Below are 17,856 nucleotides of genomic sequence, written 5' to 3'. Positions count from 1 at the left end.
AGTGGAGAAGTAAAAGGCCGGTTCAGACACATGCGCTGTCTATCAGATTTAGGGAAACTCTGATTAGCTAAATAGCTTAAAGGGTATATTTTGTGGTTGGAGCATACATGTAAGCAATAAGAGAAGACTTTTTGGACCAATGCACAGATTCATCCATTTAACATTAAATTTAAGGAAAGATGCCTTTTAACACCTACAGGACCTGACTTATGCTTTTAAAGTAAAAACAACACTAAAATTAAAACCAGCCGAGACCAATTCACTACGCCTGGTACTTAGTGTTTGTATAGTACAGTGAATGTATTTGGGGACCCGTGTTTGTGTCACTAATCTATTTAACGCATCGGTGAACCTGAACACTCCTCGTTCAAGCCACGCCCACGAGGGAGAGAGTTCATGAATGAAGTTTGGTCAGGTTCAGATCAGCTGCAGTCTTGGGAGAGTCAGGAGGACCGATTACGGATGTGGACACTTTTGATGAAACCTGAAGGTTTTTTTCCCATTAAAACCAAAGAAAAAGCACTCTCTCTGACCTGGTGATGTATTTTTGTGTTTTCTTTGTGCTGGGAGTGCTTTCGTCAAAAGGTACGTACAGAAGAAAGTTTGCAGTTGCCGTATACTAAACGAGCTACTTCTGTAGGTGTGCTGATGAGCACAAAGGGAACCGGTTGACAAATATTTTGCAGGCAACCACTCCCCGAACAACATTGCAGATAATCTAGCTATAATGCTGTTTAAACAGTTGTTTATCTCATTGTATCTGCAATAACTGAAGACAATCAGACTCACTTGGATGATAAAACTGTGTGCTTTGAAGGAAAAGTGTTTTCGAAGTGGAGAAAGTGTTCCACTTTGTTTCTATTTTCTCCATAAACCTTTAAAGTTGGGGTTATCTTGTGTCATGTCACAGTGTGCACGCTTCTATTCAATGTTTACACTGATCCACTGGGATTTCCAGCTCCCACAAGCTGTTCTGCTTTTTTTAACCGCATTCAGGCTCAGTTCAGTTTCTGTCCTGGGCTCATTGCGTATAACGACGGCTCGTCCTGTGATATCTGACATCACACGGGGTTCCAGTGGCTTGCGTTGGTGGTTTAACTGTAAAGGGTCTCAGAGGTGTGTTTTTTCGATGTAAAAAAGGGTGAGAGAGATTCCCCTGAGATTCACCTGATACCTTTAAGTCCCGTCATGTGTACGGGGCGAGCCATTTCACCTTTTCAGGATTCTCTTGGCATTCTGCACGGTGGTAGCACATTTCCTTCTAGCAAGAATGTCTTGGGGTCTAATCCTGACCTGGGGATTTTCTGCATCTACTTTTTTTTCCCTCTGAAGCAGAAACACAGTTCCTGTTTCAACTGTTCTGCTCCATAAAGCATAGAAATCTGTTTATCTTACAAAACAAGGCCTCCTGGAAACCCGACAACTTGACAAAAATTGAGTGTATGTAGAAATTTGTTATTGCAACATCCCTTTTTGTCTTAAGAGCAGCCTGCATAGTTTGCAGAGACAGGTTTTTTTTTTTTTTTTTTTTTTTTTTTTTACCTTGTGTGCTTTCCAGTGACGTGTGCGCACTGTCATCACAACCATAGGAATGTCACACAGCTGAGATTTTTGAGGACAGGTTATATCCATGAACATCCGACTATGTACTTCCTGCTTATAGGAGTAGTATAGCTTGTAGCTAATACAACTATCACTGTCCGTTACCTTTTGCACAGCATTCAAAGCTTTGCAGTGAACATTTAAAGGACATTTTTGTTTTTGGCAGGTGTGCAAGGTGTGTTTTCTAGGTGCGTTCCCAGTTGGACATCAGTTTGTTTAAATGAACCAAAGCTTTAGGAGTGGAAAGTTTGATGTCATCACTATTAATGTGGTCACGCCCTGAGCACGCTGGCTTGTTTTTTTCCTCTCACACACCGAGTCGGGAGGTTTCTCTTTTTTGTTTTTGGCTTGATGGGCGTGCAATAAATGTGTCAGGCACACGTTTCCAGAGTCCAGAGGAAATTACAAGATTGTGCAATCAGCAGAGGAAGGTGGAGGAGCGTGTATGTCAATGGTGTGTTTGCATCAGTTAAACCGGTTTGTGTCTTTGCATCATGAGTTAAACCGGTTTTTGCTATATGAAAGTCTAATAAAACTGGAGATGTTTCCATATTTGTTTATAAAAAACCTTTGGAGGGACAGAATATGTTTTTGTTGTTTTTATCAGATTATTTCACAAGCAGAAGCTCATTTAACATGGTGTGATCACTGCTTTACATGTTTAACAAAGCCCAGTCCAGGGCCAGGAAGTCAAGCCAGGCATAAGTAACCCAGCTGTCTACAGAAGACCATGAGGTTGATCACAGATTCACTGATGCTTCAGTAGATGAGCTGTGTACACCAATCTTCAAACCAACCAGCAGCGTCTTTTGATGGAGCCTTAGGGAGAACTGAAGCCGGTCAGACTCAAGGAAGGAAACGCTGCTGCTGTTTATAAAGAGAAACAAATTTGTTTGGAGCTACTCCTATACCAAAAATTGTTTTAAAAGAAGTTAATTTAGTATATCTGATATGCAAGGAAATTACCCATACATGGTAAAAAAAAAAAAATACACTGCCTGGCCAAAAAAAGTCGCCACCTGGATTGAACTAAGCAAACGAGCCTCCCATTTGGTAATTATCGCATGCTTCTCATTTCTTAAACAACCATGTTGAACGGCAAATCCCGTGGTCATGGAAAAGATGTCCATCTGTTTCAGCAGGATCTAATCCTTGATATGCATCAAGCAGATAAAACATCTAACGAGGTTGCAGAAACTGCCAAAATTGGGATAAGAACTGTCCAAGGCATCGTTAAAAGCTGGAAGGATAGTGGGGACCCATCAGGAAAAACTGTGGCAGGAAGTGACGCTCCCATCATGCATAGTGCTTACTGTAAAAACCTGCGGGGGCAGTGCTATAATCTGGGGTTATTGCAGTTGGTCAGGTCTAGGTTCAGCAGCAGTATGAGCTCAAAGAATGAGGACAGTTGATTACCTGAATATACTGAATGACCAGGTTATTTCTTCAATGGATTATTTCTTCCCTGAAGGTGCGGGCGTATTGCAAGATGACAACGGCAGGATTCATGAGACTCAAATTGTAAAAGAGTGGTTTAGGGAGCACGAGACATCGTTTTCACACATGGATTGGCCTCCACAGAGTCCAAACCTTAACCCCATTGAGAATCTTTGGGATGTGCTGGCGAAGGCTTTGCTCAGCAAGCAGACTCTACCATCATCAATGCAAGATTTTGGTGAAAAACTAACACAACACTGGGTGGAAATAAATCTTTTAACATTGCAGAAGCTTATTGAAACAACGCCACAGAGAATGCGTGTCGTAATCAAAGCTAAAGGCGGTCCAACAACATAGAGTGACTTATGGCAGTGACTTATTTTTTTGGCCAGGCAATGTACATCAAATACCATAATATTATCTCCATTAACAGTTATCAGGTCACTGAGCCTTGTGAGATTTTATATTTTGTGCACTTGAGGGGAAATGTGTTTTTTCTGGAGGACTCATCAAAGCAGCGCCCCTAGAGTCGCAGAATTTTGTGGAAAATGGTGTAATGCCACACTTTATTGTCTACTCCTTTACCTCTTTATCAGCCATTTCTCTAATTCACTCAACACCCTTAATAGTCTGTTAAAGGCCGTTCTGTCCAACTCAGAACAACAGCAGCCTTCAAAAACACAACTGAACATTAATAATGCTCACATGGATAATAATAAAGTTAATGTTTAGGTTACCATCATAATTTTAAAATAATTATAGTACATGACTGAATGCCAATGTGTGTCGGAGGTATTTTAATGCAGGCTGATTTAAAAAAACAAAAAAACAAACACAGTTAAGGAAACAGGATCACCGATAAACCCATCTGTGTCTGATCAGTGTGACCAATGACTGAACAGAGAAGGCATCAGGATTAACTAAACCTGGCTGTTAGCTGCACAGAGTAAAGCACCATGGTCACTTACGTGTTAGTGCTTCTGGGAAACTTATTTCAGGCGTAATTCAGACAGAATATCTGGAAAATCCCAGTTTGAGGCTCTATATTGGTTTTGTGAAATAGGCCTCAGAGCAAATTAACAATCTTTGTTGTACACATTCATCTTTAAAAAAGTGATACATTTATCAGATCCTGCATTCTGCCTCTTGTCTCTCAGGTTGTTTCTCTGCAAATCCTACGCCTGAGCAGATTTTGGCCTTTGCCGGTGGGAACGCCATCCTGCCCTGCAGTCTGAAAACCCCCAGCAGCGATGAAGTGCCAACGGTGGAGTGGTCCAAGGAAGGCCTGCAGCCGAACGTGGTCTTCTTGTACCGCAACGGCTTTGAGACCTTCGAGATGAAGAATGTGGCCTTTGAGTTCCGGACTAACCTGTTCATGAGAGAGGTGACGAACGGGAACGTCTCGCTGAGGATCTCCAGCGTGAGGCTGTCGGATGCTGGGATCTACCGATGTTTGATTCTCCACGTGAACCAGAGGAGGGAGACTACAGAAGTGCAGCTGGTTGTTGGTGGGTCAGTTTACTTTGGCCTGTGGCCGACAGTTCTGTCTGTCCATTGATTTTTAAAACTTTTAAATAGATTTCAAGCACAGAATGGTCTGGCACCAGACTTAAGTCTTTTGAAAGCAAACCTAAAAATAGATTTCTTCAAGTTGACTTTTGAATCTTTAAAGCCTGTTCTTAAGGCAAGGCAAGGCAAATTAATTTATATAGCACAATTCAGTACAGAAAAAATGCAAAGTGCTTTACATGATTAAAATATAGGAAAATAAAAGAGAATGAAAGCAAGTAGTAACTAGAAAAGCTGTTCCTGCGTAACAGCGAGTGAGAATGCTAATCTGCAGAATGATTGTGCAGAAGATGCCGAAAACATTGAAGTCTGATTTGAAGAATTTGAAAAAATGTAAAAATTTGAAGGGATTTGAAGAATTTGAAAAAATTGAAGAATTTGAAAAATGTGAAGAAATTTGAAGAGTTTGAAAAATTTGAAGAAATTGAAGAAATGTGTAAAATTTGAAGAATTTGAAAAAAAAATGAAAATTTTAAAAATTAAGAAATTTGAAGAATTTGAAAAATTTGAAGAAATTGAAGAAATTTGTAAAATTTGAAGAATTTGAAAAAATGTAAGAATTTGAAAAATTTGAAGGAATTTGAAAAATTTGAAGGAATTTGAAAAAAATTGAAGAATTTGAAAAATTTGAAGAAATTTGAAAAATTTGAAGAATTTGAAGAAATTTGAAAAATTTGACGTTGGCCAAATTTCTTGTGGAGCTTTCTCTCTAAAGGAAGTACAGACTCTGTGAAGCAGAAGTTTGTACGAGCTTCCTAGAGCTACTTCTGGTTAGCAACATGCTAATCGTTAGCCGCTAACAAGGTTGTGTTCAGTATCACCGGGGGATTGTACTCTGTCAGTTTGGTCCAAATCCTGTACTGGGAAGTGGCTCAAAAAGGGGTGTTAATACTTAATGTCACCAAACTTGACAAAAGTTCATGGGTCAGATCCGCCTCCTTTAGCAACTCAGCCTCACCACATCTGGGCCCAGAACTGAACATTTGACCAAAAGTGTCAGTAGCGCCATTTCCCACAGGTGGGTGGTGCTGTAATGGCCAATGGGGTTGTGTCTGGGCATCATGCCAGGTCCTGTTGGAAGCAAAGGCCCAATAGGAAAGCATGTGAAATCCTAAATGGAACAGAAAAGTGACACATGGCTGAAAGTCACTTGAAAATTTTAAAATGTCAAGAGGAAGTGACTGTGCGAATTTCAGGTTCCTACATTAATCACAGCCACTGCAGGGGATGTTGAAAGTTGCCATTCTATCTCAATGGAGCGTCTCCCTCTGGCCCTCAGAGTTCCGTCGTCATGGAAACTCACTCACACCTGCAGCGGGCCAGTCTACTGAAGTGCAGAGACTTTGCTCAGACTCTGCCTCTTGAAATAGAATGGAATACTTTGCCTCAAAAAACGCTCCATATCTCCTGATCCGTAAATGGTAGAGACATAATTTTTTCAGCGTTTAGTTCGTAACGGATAGGAGAACAAGAAAAACTATCGGTTTTTGCTAGAAATATTTTAATTTAGGCGTAGAAAATTATGATATAAAGAGGATTTTTATGGAATTTCAGAAATCCTCTAAAAACGGTCCCGAATAAATCACTGTAGCTGAAAAAGTATAAGAGATATCAAAATAATTATTTCACTGTGAGTATCAGCAGGCTTTTGAGGACTATGGAGCTCAATTTTATGTTTGTATGTTTGTGGTGAGGCTGAGTTGCTAAAGGAGGCGGATCTGACCCATGAACTTTTGTCAAGTTTGGTGACATTAAGTATTAACACCCCTTTTTGAGCCACTTCCCAGTACAGGATTTGGACCAAACTGACAGAGTACAATCCCCCGGTGATACTGAACACAACCTTGTTAGCGGCTAACGATGTTTGTAGGCACAGCGACGATATAAAAAAGTGGATGATGTGCAAGAATGAAGCTCCAAAGCGTTTTAAGGATTTTGCACATTCGCTACTCCCGAACAAATTGTTCCTGCGGAAAAACCGTAACAGTTATCCACAAAATTCCTTTTTTGTGAGTGCCAGAAGGGTCGGGACATTCATGTGTGAAAGTCTCATGCCTGTACATAAGACGGTTTAGGAGTAGCGACGATGTAGAAAAGTGCCTCATTTGGGGGGATGGAAGTCTGATCCTGTTTTAGCATTTTCCCAAAACGCTACTCCCGAACAAATTGTTCCTGCGGCAAAACAGTAATCAATTCTACTAAAAATAAATGCATGGATTAGTTTTTCCAGATCCTGCTGAGACATTAGTCCTTTAATCCTGGAAATGTTCCTCAGGTGATAGAAAGCCGACCTTGTAACTGTCTTTAGATGCTTTTGGAGGTTCAGGTCTGAGTCCGTCACTACACCCAGATTTCGGGCCTGATTAGTGGTTTTTAGCTGAAGCGACTGAAGCTGTGTGCTAACTTTTGATCTCTCCTCTATTGGTCCAAAAATTATTACTTCTGTTTTGTTTTTATTCAACTGAAGAACATTTTGGCACATCCACGTATTGATTTCTTCTAGGCATTTACTCAGTGCCTGAACTGGTTCATAGTCACCTGGTGACATGGTGATGTAGAGCTGTGTGTCGTCTGCATAGTTATGGTAGCTGATGTTGTTGTTTTTTATTATCTGAGCTAGAGGGAGCTTGTAGATATTGAACAGGAGGAGACCCAGGATGGACCCTTGGGGAACCCCACATGCGATTTTTGTCATCTCTGACGTGAAGTTACCTACTGATACAAAAAAGTCCCTGTCCTTTAAGTAGGATTTAAACCAGTGGAGAGCTGTACCATAGAGGCCGACCCAGTTCTCCAGGCGTTCTAACAGGATGGAGTGATCGACAGTATCAAATGCTGCACTGAGGTCCAATAGAACCAGCACGGTGGTTCTTCCACAGTCTGTATTTATATGGATGTCATTAAACACCTTGATAAGGGCGGTCAGGATAGGTTCCTGCTGGATACAGCTTTGGTTCTGATGTTGATATGGATGTATAGACTGATCCTCTCATTTCTAGGATTTTCTCAGTAAAGAAGTTAGCATGATGTCTGAGACTTTAGAATGAAAGTTATCTACTAGTTCATCTACTTGCAGCCCAAGGTTGAAGCCCAAGGTTGAAGTAGCAGAGTAAGCTTGAATAAAGGTTTTCGTGGCATTGTCCTTAAAGGTGCGTTTTCTTAAGATGTCCCTTTGGCTAAATGAGTCACTGGAAAATATGCTTTCGAAGGTAACAGAAAAGTGATCAGATAGGGCAACATCAGTTACATTGACCTTAGAAATCTTTAGACCCTTAGTGATGATTAAGTCTAATATGTGTCCCTGTTTGTGTGTTGGCTGTTTAACATGCTGAGTTAAATTAAAGTTTCTAAGTGTGTCACACAGTTCTTTTGCACTTCTGTCTTCAGGGTTGTCAACGTGAAAGTTGAAGTCTCCCACAATAATTAAACAGTCATAATCAACGCATATCACAGACAGCAGGTCACTAAAATCCTTACAAAAGTTTGTTGTGGTCTTAGGAGGCCTGTAAACATTCAGAAACATAGTTTGTACCTGGCTCTTTATCTGGCGAGCCAAATGTTTGTGGGTCAAAGTTTCCCAGAAACACCTGTTTACAATTTAATGAATCATTAAACAATGTTGACACTCCTCCGCCTTTCCTTTGCTGTCTGCTCTCACAAAGGAAATTGTAGTTTGGAGGAGTTGACTCCATCAGAATATGTGCTTCATTAAGTTCATGTAACCATGTTTCTGTTAAAAACATTATATCAAGATTATTGTCCATAATGAAGTCAAACAAGGCTCTAGGCTTTGTTTTGTTTATGTCTGTATGTCTTTTTTATTGTTTTTAATTATAAAACACTTCGATGGCCTTACTCCCTGCGTAAAGGGCTGTATAAGTAAATTATTTATTGAACAGTTCCATGTTGAGCAGCCCTGGTTTTACAAATAACCCTCCTCGGGTCTTCGCCACAGCGAACTCTTTTCAAAAACTTGGCTAGTAAGGAGACAGTTTCTTCCTACAGGCCATCATTCTGATCAACGCAGTGAAAACCCTACAGCTTGATAAATCAACTAAACGGCTGTGGAACAAAATGCCTTTATTTGCACTTTCACAACTTAGATCCTTGTTGCCCGTCTGCCCCATTTTCTTTCCTTCACACATTAAAAAAAACACACATGCCATGCCTACATATTTCTTCATCATTCTTCTTTGATTGTGCACACAATTATTGCCGAAAAAGCTGGTTTTGACATAATATCATTATATGATAGTGATTAACCAGAAGAAACATATAGATTATATTTAATAATTCTATTTAAGAAAATCCACAGGTTTAAAGTTCCACATAGCATTGCCTGGAGGTTTTCCTCCTTGGTAAAGGGGAGTTTTCCTCTCCACTGTCGCTTCATGCATGCTCAGTATGAGGGATTGCTGCAAAGCCATCCACAATGCAGACGACTGTCCACTGTGGCTCTACGCTCTTTCAGGAGGAGTGAATGCTGCTTGGAGAGACTTAATGCAACCTGCTGGGTTTCCTTAGAGAGGAAACCTCTCTAAAGAAACCTCTTCATATTGAACCGATATGACGCGTGTTGTGAATTGGTGCTATATAAATAAAATTTAATTGAATTACCAACCCAGATTTACCCAATTAAATTCCATTTCTACAGCGACTGTGTCTGACCCGAAGCTTTCCATGGAATATGATGAAAACCAGAGAGTGACGGTGACCTGTGAGGCGACCTGCTGGCTGCCAGCCCCACAGATGGTGATTGTGGACGAAAACGAGAACAACATCACTGATAGCGTGGAGATAAGAGGAGGGGGAACCACGGAGTGTTACACAGTGTGGCAACGAGCCACAGTGCAAAGTCATACAAACAGGTACCAGACCAACTTTGATGTTTCCTTCCCTAATTATCTCTATGCAGACAGGAGTGAACAGGAAATGCAGGATTTACACCCATCGATCAATAAACAAACCAACCGATCTGCCTACCTACCTACTCATCTATAATCTTTGTCAGCTTCATAAGATCAACCAACTCTCTTTGCTTTTCTTTCTTTTTTATGACAAATACTTACAGCTATATTATTGTAACTGGTAAGATGCATATATTGAAGCACACATAAAACGATAAAATAAGAAAATAATCAATATTCAGATCACTGAATGGTGCAGATCTGCCACCTGGTGACAATAAACAGTATCTACAGCTGTAAAAAGTTGTCTGTATTTGTATTTATATCCAGGTACGTCTCAAATATTGTGAAAAGGTTAATGTTTTTCACAAAAGTTTCACATGATAAATCTAGATGAGTTTTATCTAGAGTTATCGTCCATGGTTCTGTGACTGAGAGGGTAGTCTACTTGGTTCCATTCACTCGTTCTCATGTTGATGTGCGCCTGGGCAAGGCCCTTAAACCTCAAGTTGCCGAGCAATCTGCACAGATGCCCAGAAGACAGTCATGGACTCCCTCCACGAGGAGGGTGAGCCACAAAAGGCCACTGTGTCATACTTGAACGTTGTGTGGAAGGAAAAGGTGCAGCAGCAGCAAGGATAACTTCAGCCATGACAGGAGCCTTAAAAATATTGGCTAAGACGAGGTTTTGCAAAATTACCATTATCTGAAAAGAACAAAAACAAGTGTACAACCATGGATTTAAAAAACAAAAACTGCACCTGCAGCCCCAGATCATTTCGCACACAGAAATAGACATAAACATAAAACAGAAATTGGAACCACATCCAGCTGCACTGGGGAGCTCCAGTGCCTTGAACCCTCTTGGTGTTTTACAAATTTTGTTGCATTACAACCTCCGTCCGTCCGTTGTCTTCCGCTTATCCGGGGTCGGGTCGCGGGGGTAGCAGCTTCAGTAGGGAGGCCCAGACGTCCCTCTCCCCAGCCACTTGGGCCAGCTCCTCAGGAGGAACCCCAAGGCGTTCCCAGGCCAGCCGGGAGACATAGTCCCTCCAGCGTGTCCTGGGTCTTCCCCTGGGCCTCCTCCCGGTGGGACGTGCCCGGAACACCTCTCCAGGGAGGCATCCAGGAGGCATCCTGACCAGATGCCCGAGCCACCTCAACTGGCTCCTCTCGACGTGGAGGAGCAGCGGCTCTACTCTGAGTCCTCCCCGGATGACTGAGCTCCTCACCCTATCTCTAAGGGAGAGCCCAGACACACTACGGAGAAAACTCATTTTAGCCGCTTGTATCCGGGATCTCGTTCTTTCGGTCACGACCCAAAGCTTGTGACCATAGATGAGGGTAGGAACGTAGATCGACCGGTAAATCGAGAGCTTCGCCTTTTGGCTCAGCTCTCTCTTCACCACAACGGATCGGTACAGCGCCCGCTTCACAGCAGACGCTGCACCAATCCGCCTGTCGATCTCCCGCTCCATCTTCCCCTCATTTGTGAACAAGACCCCAAGATACTTGAACTCCTCCACTAGGGGAAGGACATCCTCCCCAACCCGGAGAAGGCACTCTACCCTTTTCCGGTTCAAGACCATGGTCTCGGATTTGGAGGCACTGATTTTCATCCCGGCCGCTTCGCACTCGGCTGCGAACCGCTCCAGTGAGAGCTGTAGATCACGCCCTGATGAAGCCAATAGGACCACGTCATCCGCGAATAGCAGAGACGCAATCCTAAGGCCACCAAAGCGGATCCCCTCAACACCTTGGCTGCGCCTAGAAATTCTGTCCATAAAAGTTATGAACAGAATCGGTGACAAAGGGCAGCCTTGGCGGAGTCCAACTCTCACCGCAAACGAGTCCGACTTACTGCCGGCAATGCGGACCAGACTCTGACACCGGTCGTACAGAGACCTGACAGCCCTTATTAAAGGGTCCGGTACTCCATAGTCCCGGAGTACCCCCCACAGGATCCCCCGGGGGACACGGTCGAATGCCTTCTCCAGATCCACAAAGCACATGTAGACTGGTTGGGCAAACTCCCATGCCCCCTCAAGAATCCTGCTGAGGGTATAGAGCTGGTCCAGTGTTCCACGGCCAGGACGAAAACCACACTGCTCTTCCTGAATCCGAGATTCGACTATCCGACGGACCCTCCTTTCCAGAACCCCTGAATAGACCTTACCAGGGAGGCTTAAGACTGTGATTCCTCTGTAGTTGGAACACACCCTCCGGTCCCCCTTTTTAAATAGGGGGACCACCACCCCAGTCTGCCAATCCAGGGGAACTGCCCCCGATGTCCACGCAATGTTGCAGAGCTGCGTTAACCAACACAGCCCCACAACATCCAGAGCCTTAAGGTACTCAGGGCGAATCTCATCCACCCCCGGAGCCTTGCCACCGAGGAGCTTTTTAACAACCTCGGCAACCTCAGCACCAGAGATGGGAGAACCCGACCCAGAGTCCTCAGGCTCTGCTTCCTCAATGGAAGACGTGTTGGTGGGATTAAGGAGGTCTTCGAAGTATTCCGCCCACCGACGCACGACGTCCCGAGTCGAGGTCAGCAGCACACCACCCCCACTGTAAACAGTGTTGGTACTGCACTGCTTCCCCCTCCTGAGACGCCGGATGGTGGACCAGAATCGCTTCGAAGCCGTACGGAAGTCTTTCTCCATGGCCTCTCCGAACTCTTCCCACGCCCGAGTTTTTGCCTCAGCGACCAGCCGTGCCGCCTGCCGCTTCGACTGCCGGTACACATCAGCTGCTTCCGGAGTCCCACAGGCCAAAAAAGCCCGATAGGACTCCTTCTTCAGCTTGACGGCTTCCCTCACCGCTGGTGTCCACCAGCGGGTTCGAGGGTTGCCGCCACGACATGCACCGACAACCTTGCGGCCACAGCTCCAACTAGCCGCCTCAACAATAGAGGCGTGGAACATGGTCCATTCAGACTCAATGCATTACAACCTGTGAAAAGCTAAACAAATATATATATATATATATATATATATATATATATATATATATATATATATATATATATATATATATATATATATATATATATATATATATATATATATATATTATATATATATTCTTCTCAGCTAATGACCGTGCTACAGCTTAGGTTGAAAAGCAGCCATCCATCCTAACATTAAACCACTTCAGACCTGCAGCCCTGATGTCTGTGGTAATGAAGTCCTCCGAGCGACTGGTGTTGAAGCATGTGGAGGACGTCACAGGCCCCCTGCTGGCCTTCCTGCAGTTTTTTAGCCAAGCAAACAGATCAGCAGGCAACCAGGATCCTGTTTGTAGAGCTCAGTGCTAACTTTGCAGGGAGCAACTTGCTCCTCCTCTTTTCTCCTCCTCTATTTTTATCGCAGCCTGTAGATCAAGCAGACTTTGTTACCTCAATGATCCAGTTTGGCAAAGAAAGGGTGTGGGGTGTCCACTTTTTAACAAAATATGGTGTTATGATGTTTCTGTCAATGAGGGAGTTAAGGTTGTGTTTAAACACTAGAGGGCGCTCAGCAGCAACTGTTGGAAATCTGCCCCAGTTTTAGAAGCATTGAGAGTTGATTATTTTAGGCTCTTTTAATGTTCTTTAAGTGGATAAAAAAGGCATACAAACCATGAAACCTGTGTATGATGCAATAATCAACACTAATTTAAACACACTGATTAATACCGACATGTGATGAATTCGTTCTCAGAGTTGTCTGCAGAGTCGAGCAGCCGCAGACGAACCAGAGCAGGACGACAGAGATCCTCCTTTCAGGTACAAAACAGACTCTTTGCTGTTAAACTAATTCTTTCTTTATTAAATAAATTGGTGTCTATTTTTATAATCTACTATTTTAACTACTCGGTGTGCATTTTACATGTATCTTGCAGCTTGACGTTTATAGGCCCTGGATTAGGTAGACGTTATAAAGAGTAATTTCATTTGGTAAACATGTTTAATTGATTTATTTAAGGGACTGATTGTGGATTTGATGCTTACCTTATGTACAATAGACAGATTTTCCCACTGATGGTTGGATAAACTGGTTTGATGATGGTTTAGATTATTCAGTTATTATTTATTATTGTTCGCAGTTATATAAATGCTGACCTTGCATATTGTTTTTGCTCCAGGTCACTGGTTGAGGTCCGACTTCCACATTACCGTCATCTCTGTTGAAGTGACTTTATTTTGCCTTTTCGGGCTGTTCGTCTTGTGCATCTGGTGTGCATGCTCCATATATGGTAAATCACAGTTTTTGTTTCTTTAATTAAATTTCAAAAAGAGACCCTTAATAGTTGTACACCTACTGACAAGCTGGGTGAACATTAGAACCGAAATCTTCAAGATTTTAATTGCAAATAGGATTTGTATTCCCTGTCATTATTGTAAGTGAAAGAAACGAAATTATGGAACTATTTTTTTCCAAAGATTTTAGATGTTTCTGAAATACCTTTTAACGTCACAGAAAAAAAATCTTCTGCATTTTAGACTTCAACGTTGCCAGAATCTTACAAAATAATACAAGTGAAACAGCAAAAGGAGGAGGGGATATACTGACACATATTCTGTTAGATTTTTGTAAAGCTTCCACCTTCCAATATATACATTTTAGCTGATTCCATGTTTTCTTTGGGAATCACAATATAAAGAGAAATAAGTTAAATAAAAGCTCTGTTATCAACTACCCTGTTATTAGGAGTGTTGCAGTGCATCATGTGACAGCACTAAAACTACTAAACCCTAAAAAGGGATTTGTCAGTTTTTAAAACAGAAAATAAAACAATTATGAAATGGACATTATGAAATAGCTTTAATTAGCTCATCTTAATTAGTTAATCTTCTATTTTGCACCTTGACAGCTGCAGAAGAAGATGCAAACTGTCACCCCATTATGAAACAGAATCACTCATGCTATTCAGGAACCACTAAAGCTCAATCACAGTGTGAACTGGAATCTTGCAATGAAGCTAGTTTTGCATCAACATCGTCTGACCAAGAAGCATAAACTGACCATTTCAAGCTTGGCTGAAATTTGCAGCTTTCACGATCAACAGTTTCAAAAAGGTTGGTGACCCCTGCTGTAGAAAGTGGATGAAAATTTAGAAAGTCTTCAGCAGCTGGTTGAAAGAATGAGAAAATGAGTCTTTCTAACAGGACATTGACTCTAAAATGATAATAAAACTGTTTTTGATCAGGTTTTGATGTTTTTGATGTAAGTATTAGCTTAATTTGAGATACATTAAATAATTTTATGTGACCTAGGTCACATGACCCATTCTAGGTTACAACTAAACAAATTACAAAAAAAAACAAACAAAAAAACAGATGACACTTGCTGGATCAGAGATTTTTCTGGTTTTCTCATGTAGGATTTAATCCAGAGGGGTGGATGTGAACTTTTATCTTTACAAGTAACTCCACCATTTCCCAATCTGCTCGTCCAAAGTGTCCTGCTGCCAGATTCCAGAACACGGAGACAGACTGTTTAATTTTGCACCAGTGCAGTGTTGCCAGTGGCCTTCGGGGGCACTAAACCTGGAAGTTGCATGTCTAGTGCCTCCTAGCGGCCAAATGTTATACAGAACTGCTTTAGATTTCTGGAATTAACTTCCAAAATTCCTGCTCTCTCCTATGAAAATCTACCCCCACCTGGAAGCCAGTCAGTTTAAATGAGCTCTAGCATTACTGCTGAGATTCAGTAATAATTGTATATCTTATGTTATTCTCATGATATACAAATAAAAAGAAAAGTCTAAGCATGACTTTTGTTTTTATTAAATTTTTTTTTTCCAATTGTTTCTCCAACTATACAGCCTAATGTTGACCGAAACGTTAAACAATGAGGTAAATTTGATGAGATGAAATGCTGATGTAACAAGCATCATAGGATCCTGGGCCCCTGATGAAATAACCATCAGCAAAATAATATATTATCCTGGCAGAGAGTAAATAACATCTTTACAATCGCAAATAAAAGCAGACCCCATCCTTTTGAAGGAGTTTCTTTAATTAGAATAAACGCTGCATAAATGTAACCTTCCTAATCTAAATTCATCTGATTGCTGGCTGTCCCCATTTGTTTTTGTTCGTACAGCTGAGCGGACACGGCCAAGGCCAAGGATTGTGCTGGACCAAGAATTAACGGGTGTCACCAGTGAAACCACACCGTTCCTGAATCCACAAAGTAATGCTGACGGGGCGGACAATACAGCAAATAGGACCATTGAGAATCTGCAAAAACAGGTGGCCCATCTCAGGTCAGAGAACTGGAAGAAAGATGAGATTATCCTGAAATTGTTTGTGAAAATCACATCCAAGAATGCTGTCACACGACACGACTGTCCGCGGAGATCCCGAGAATCCACGCTGGATTACCCACAATACCTCAGATCTTCAGATGACAACATGGAGACCGGAGAGTTACCCACTGATCCTGTGACAGAACAAGGTGCTTTAAAACATTCAAAGCCAGGTAACATTTCCAAAAGGAACGGTCAAAAACACGGGGACCAAAATGGGAGCAGCCGTCTTGGTCCTGGCCGGACAAAACCCAGAACTTGCCGCCTTAACAGCAGTCCAGCTGGGCTTATTTCCTCTTCCTCAGCAGCTGAAGCCTCCAGGAATGAGAACAATTATTCCAGCCCCAGATGGGATTCCCAGACCAACCCTGGTGAGAACAACCACCTGGTTCGACGCAGACACTCCTTAGGGCTTGTTCCGTCTTTTGTGTCCAAACACGGTTACGTTCCTCTGCCTAATTTATTAGAGCATTGAAAACATGCCACCTAAGCTCAAAAGGTACACAAATTCTTTAACATTGAAATTTGAGATGCCGTTTTTTTTGGGGTTTTTTTGTCCTATGTTTTTACAACCAACTCAACTTTGAGTCAGATTATTGGGGAAGTAATCTATCCATTTTCTATAGCAGGGTTTGCGTGGGGGTTGGGGGGCTGGTGCATATCACCAGCGGTCAATGGCTCCATTGACCAGGTCATCTTTTTTATGTATACTGCTGCCCTCAGTCCACTGCAGTGTTTCCAGGTACAATAAGTTATTTTTTTTCCTGTTTTTTTTCTGATGTTTTGCTCACATTTCCTGTAGCGCTCTTACAGGCCTGCTGTCTGAAGAAGCTGTTTATGTATATGTGCCACAACAGCTTTGCACTGCAAGAAAGGATAACTAGAGAGTTCATCCTAATTTATTATTGATTTGAATAAATCATGGTGTCGTCTGTCATCAGACAGGTTGCATTAATGAAATATAAGGCTGTTTTTGTCAGACCTTCATTCTTTGGGATTATTGTTATTTGTATACCCTACCCAACCCTGCAGTCACGTCCTTCATTGCTGGTCAGATCTGTGATCCAGTTACGCTGGTAAGTTCTCGGTTTCAGAGCTTCGCTGCACCCAGCCCCAAGTTTTTTGCAGTGGGGCTCCCTGCAATTTTCTCTTTTTCTCTCACTAAAGGTGAGCACATTCCTGTAACTGGTCTGTACTTGTATGGTGCTTTTATGAAGTCTTGAGGACCCCACAGCTCTTCACACTACATCCAGTCACCCACACGCTGGCGGTGAATGCAGACGGACTGAAGCGAGGCCGCCATGCAGCGACGCCAGGCCCTCTGACCACCGCAAAGCACCGGCTGAGATGGTTTGGTCCGGGGTTTGAACCGCTCCTGTGCCACTGTCGCCCCCCTCCAAAGCTGTTACAATTAATGCTTTTCTTGTTTTAGATGGGTATGTCTTTAATTTAGTTGAAAGTTAATATTTTTTTATGTCAAATGTTACAAATGTTTGTTTATTCAGAAAAGACCATAATTGTAACCGCTGATCAGGTAATTCAGTTCTATTTATATAACCCTAAATTATTTTCAAGGGAGCTACGTTAATGGGGAGTTTTCATCTCCACTGTCGCTTCATGCATGCTCAGTATGAGGGATTGCTGCAAAGCCATCAACAATGCAGACGACTGTCCACTGTGGCTCTACGCTCTTTCAGGAGGAGTGAATGCTGCTTGGAGAGACTTGATGCAACCTGCTGGGTTTCCTTAGAGAGGAAACTTTCTGACCAATCTGTATAATTTGATCCAATCCCTATAATATGATTGAATTTGACTTTGTAAAGTGCCTTGAGATGACATGTTTCATGAAGTGGCGCTATATAAATAAAATTTAATTGAATTGAATTAGTAAATGTGTGTTGTATGAATACAACATTTGCTTCAAACAACCAAAACACAGAAGGTCCACGATTAAAGCTGAGAGATAAAGGGGGGCAAAACGTAGATTTGTTCATTTTAAATGTTGGGTCAACTTAAAAATGTTACCATCTGACCTTCCTTTTAA

The 17,856-nt window shown here is 42.1% G+C and overlaps 1 protein-coding gene across 1 annotated transcript; it reads left to right on the top strand.

Annotated features, from left to right (window-relative positions):
* The first annotated feature begins 415 nt into the window (after window positions 1–415).
* On the top strand, window positions 416–17,456 carry LOC105922469 (butyrophilin subfamily 1 member A1-like). The gene is made up of 6 exons (XM_036129264.1): window positions 416–585; window positions 4,197–4,547; window positions 9,263–9,476; window positions 13,220–13,284; window positions 13,644–13,754; window positions 15,608–17,456. The coding sequence occupies exons 1-6, from the start codon at window positions 540–542 to the stop codon at window positions 16,285–16,287; spliced, it is 1,467 nt and encodes a 488-aa protein (XP_035985157.1). The 5' UTR covers window positions 416–539; the 3' UTR covers window positions 16,288–17,456.
* The last annotated feature ends 400 nt before the right edge of the window (window positions 17,457–17,856 follow it).

Source organism: Fundulus heteroclitus, unplaced genomic scaffold, assembly GCF_011125445.2.
Source record: "Fundulus heteroclitus isolate FHET01 unplaced genomic scaffold, MU-UCD_Fhet_4.1 scaffold_149, whole genome shotgun sequence".
NCBI lineage: Eukaryota > Metazoa > Chordata > Actinopteri > Cyprinodontiformes > Fundulidae > Fundulus > Fundulus heteroclitus.
The sequence above is the reverse complement of the archived record's forward strand: the minus strand, read 5'-3'. Positions and strand labels throughout refer to the sequence as shown.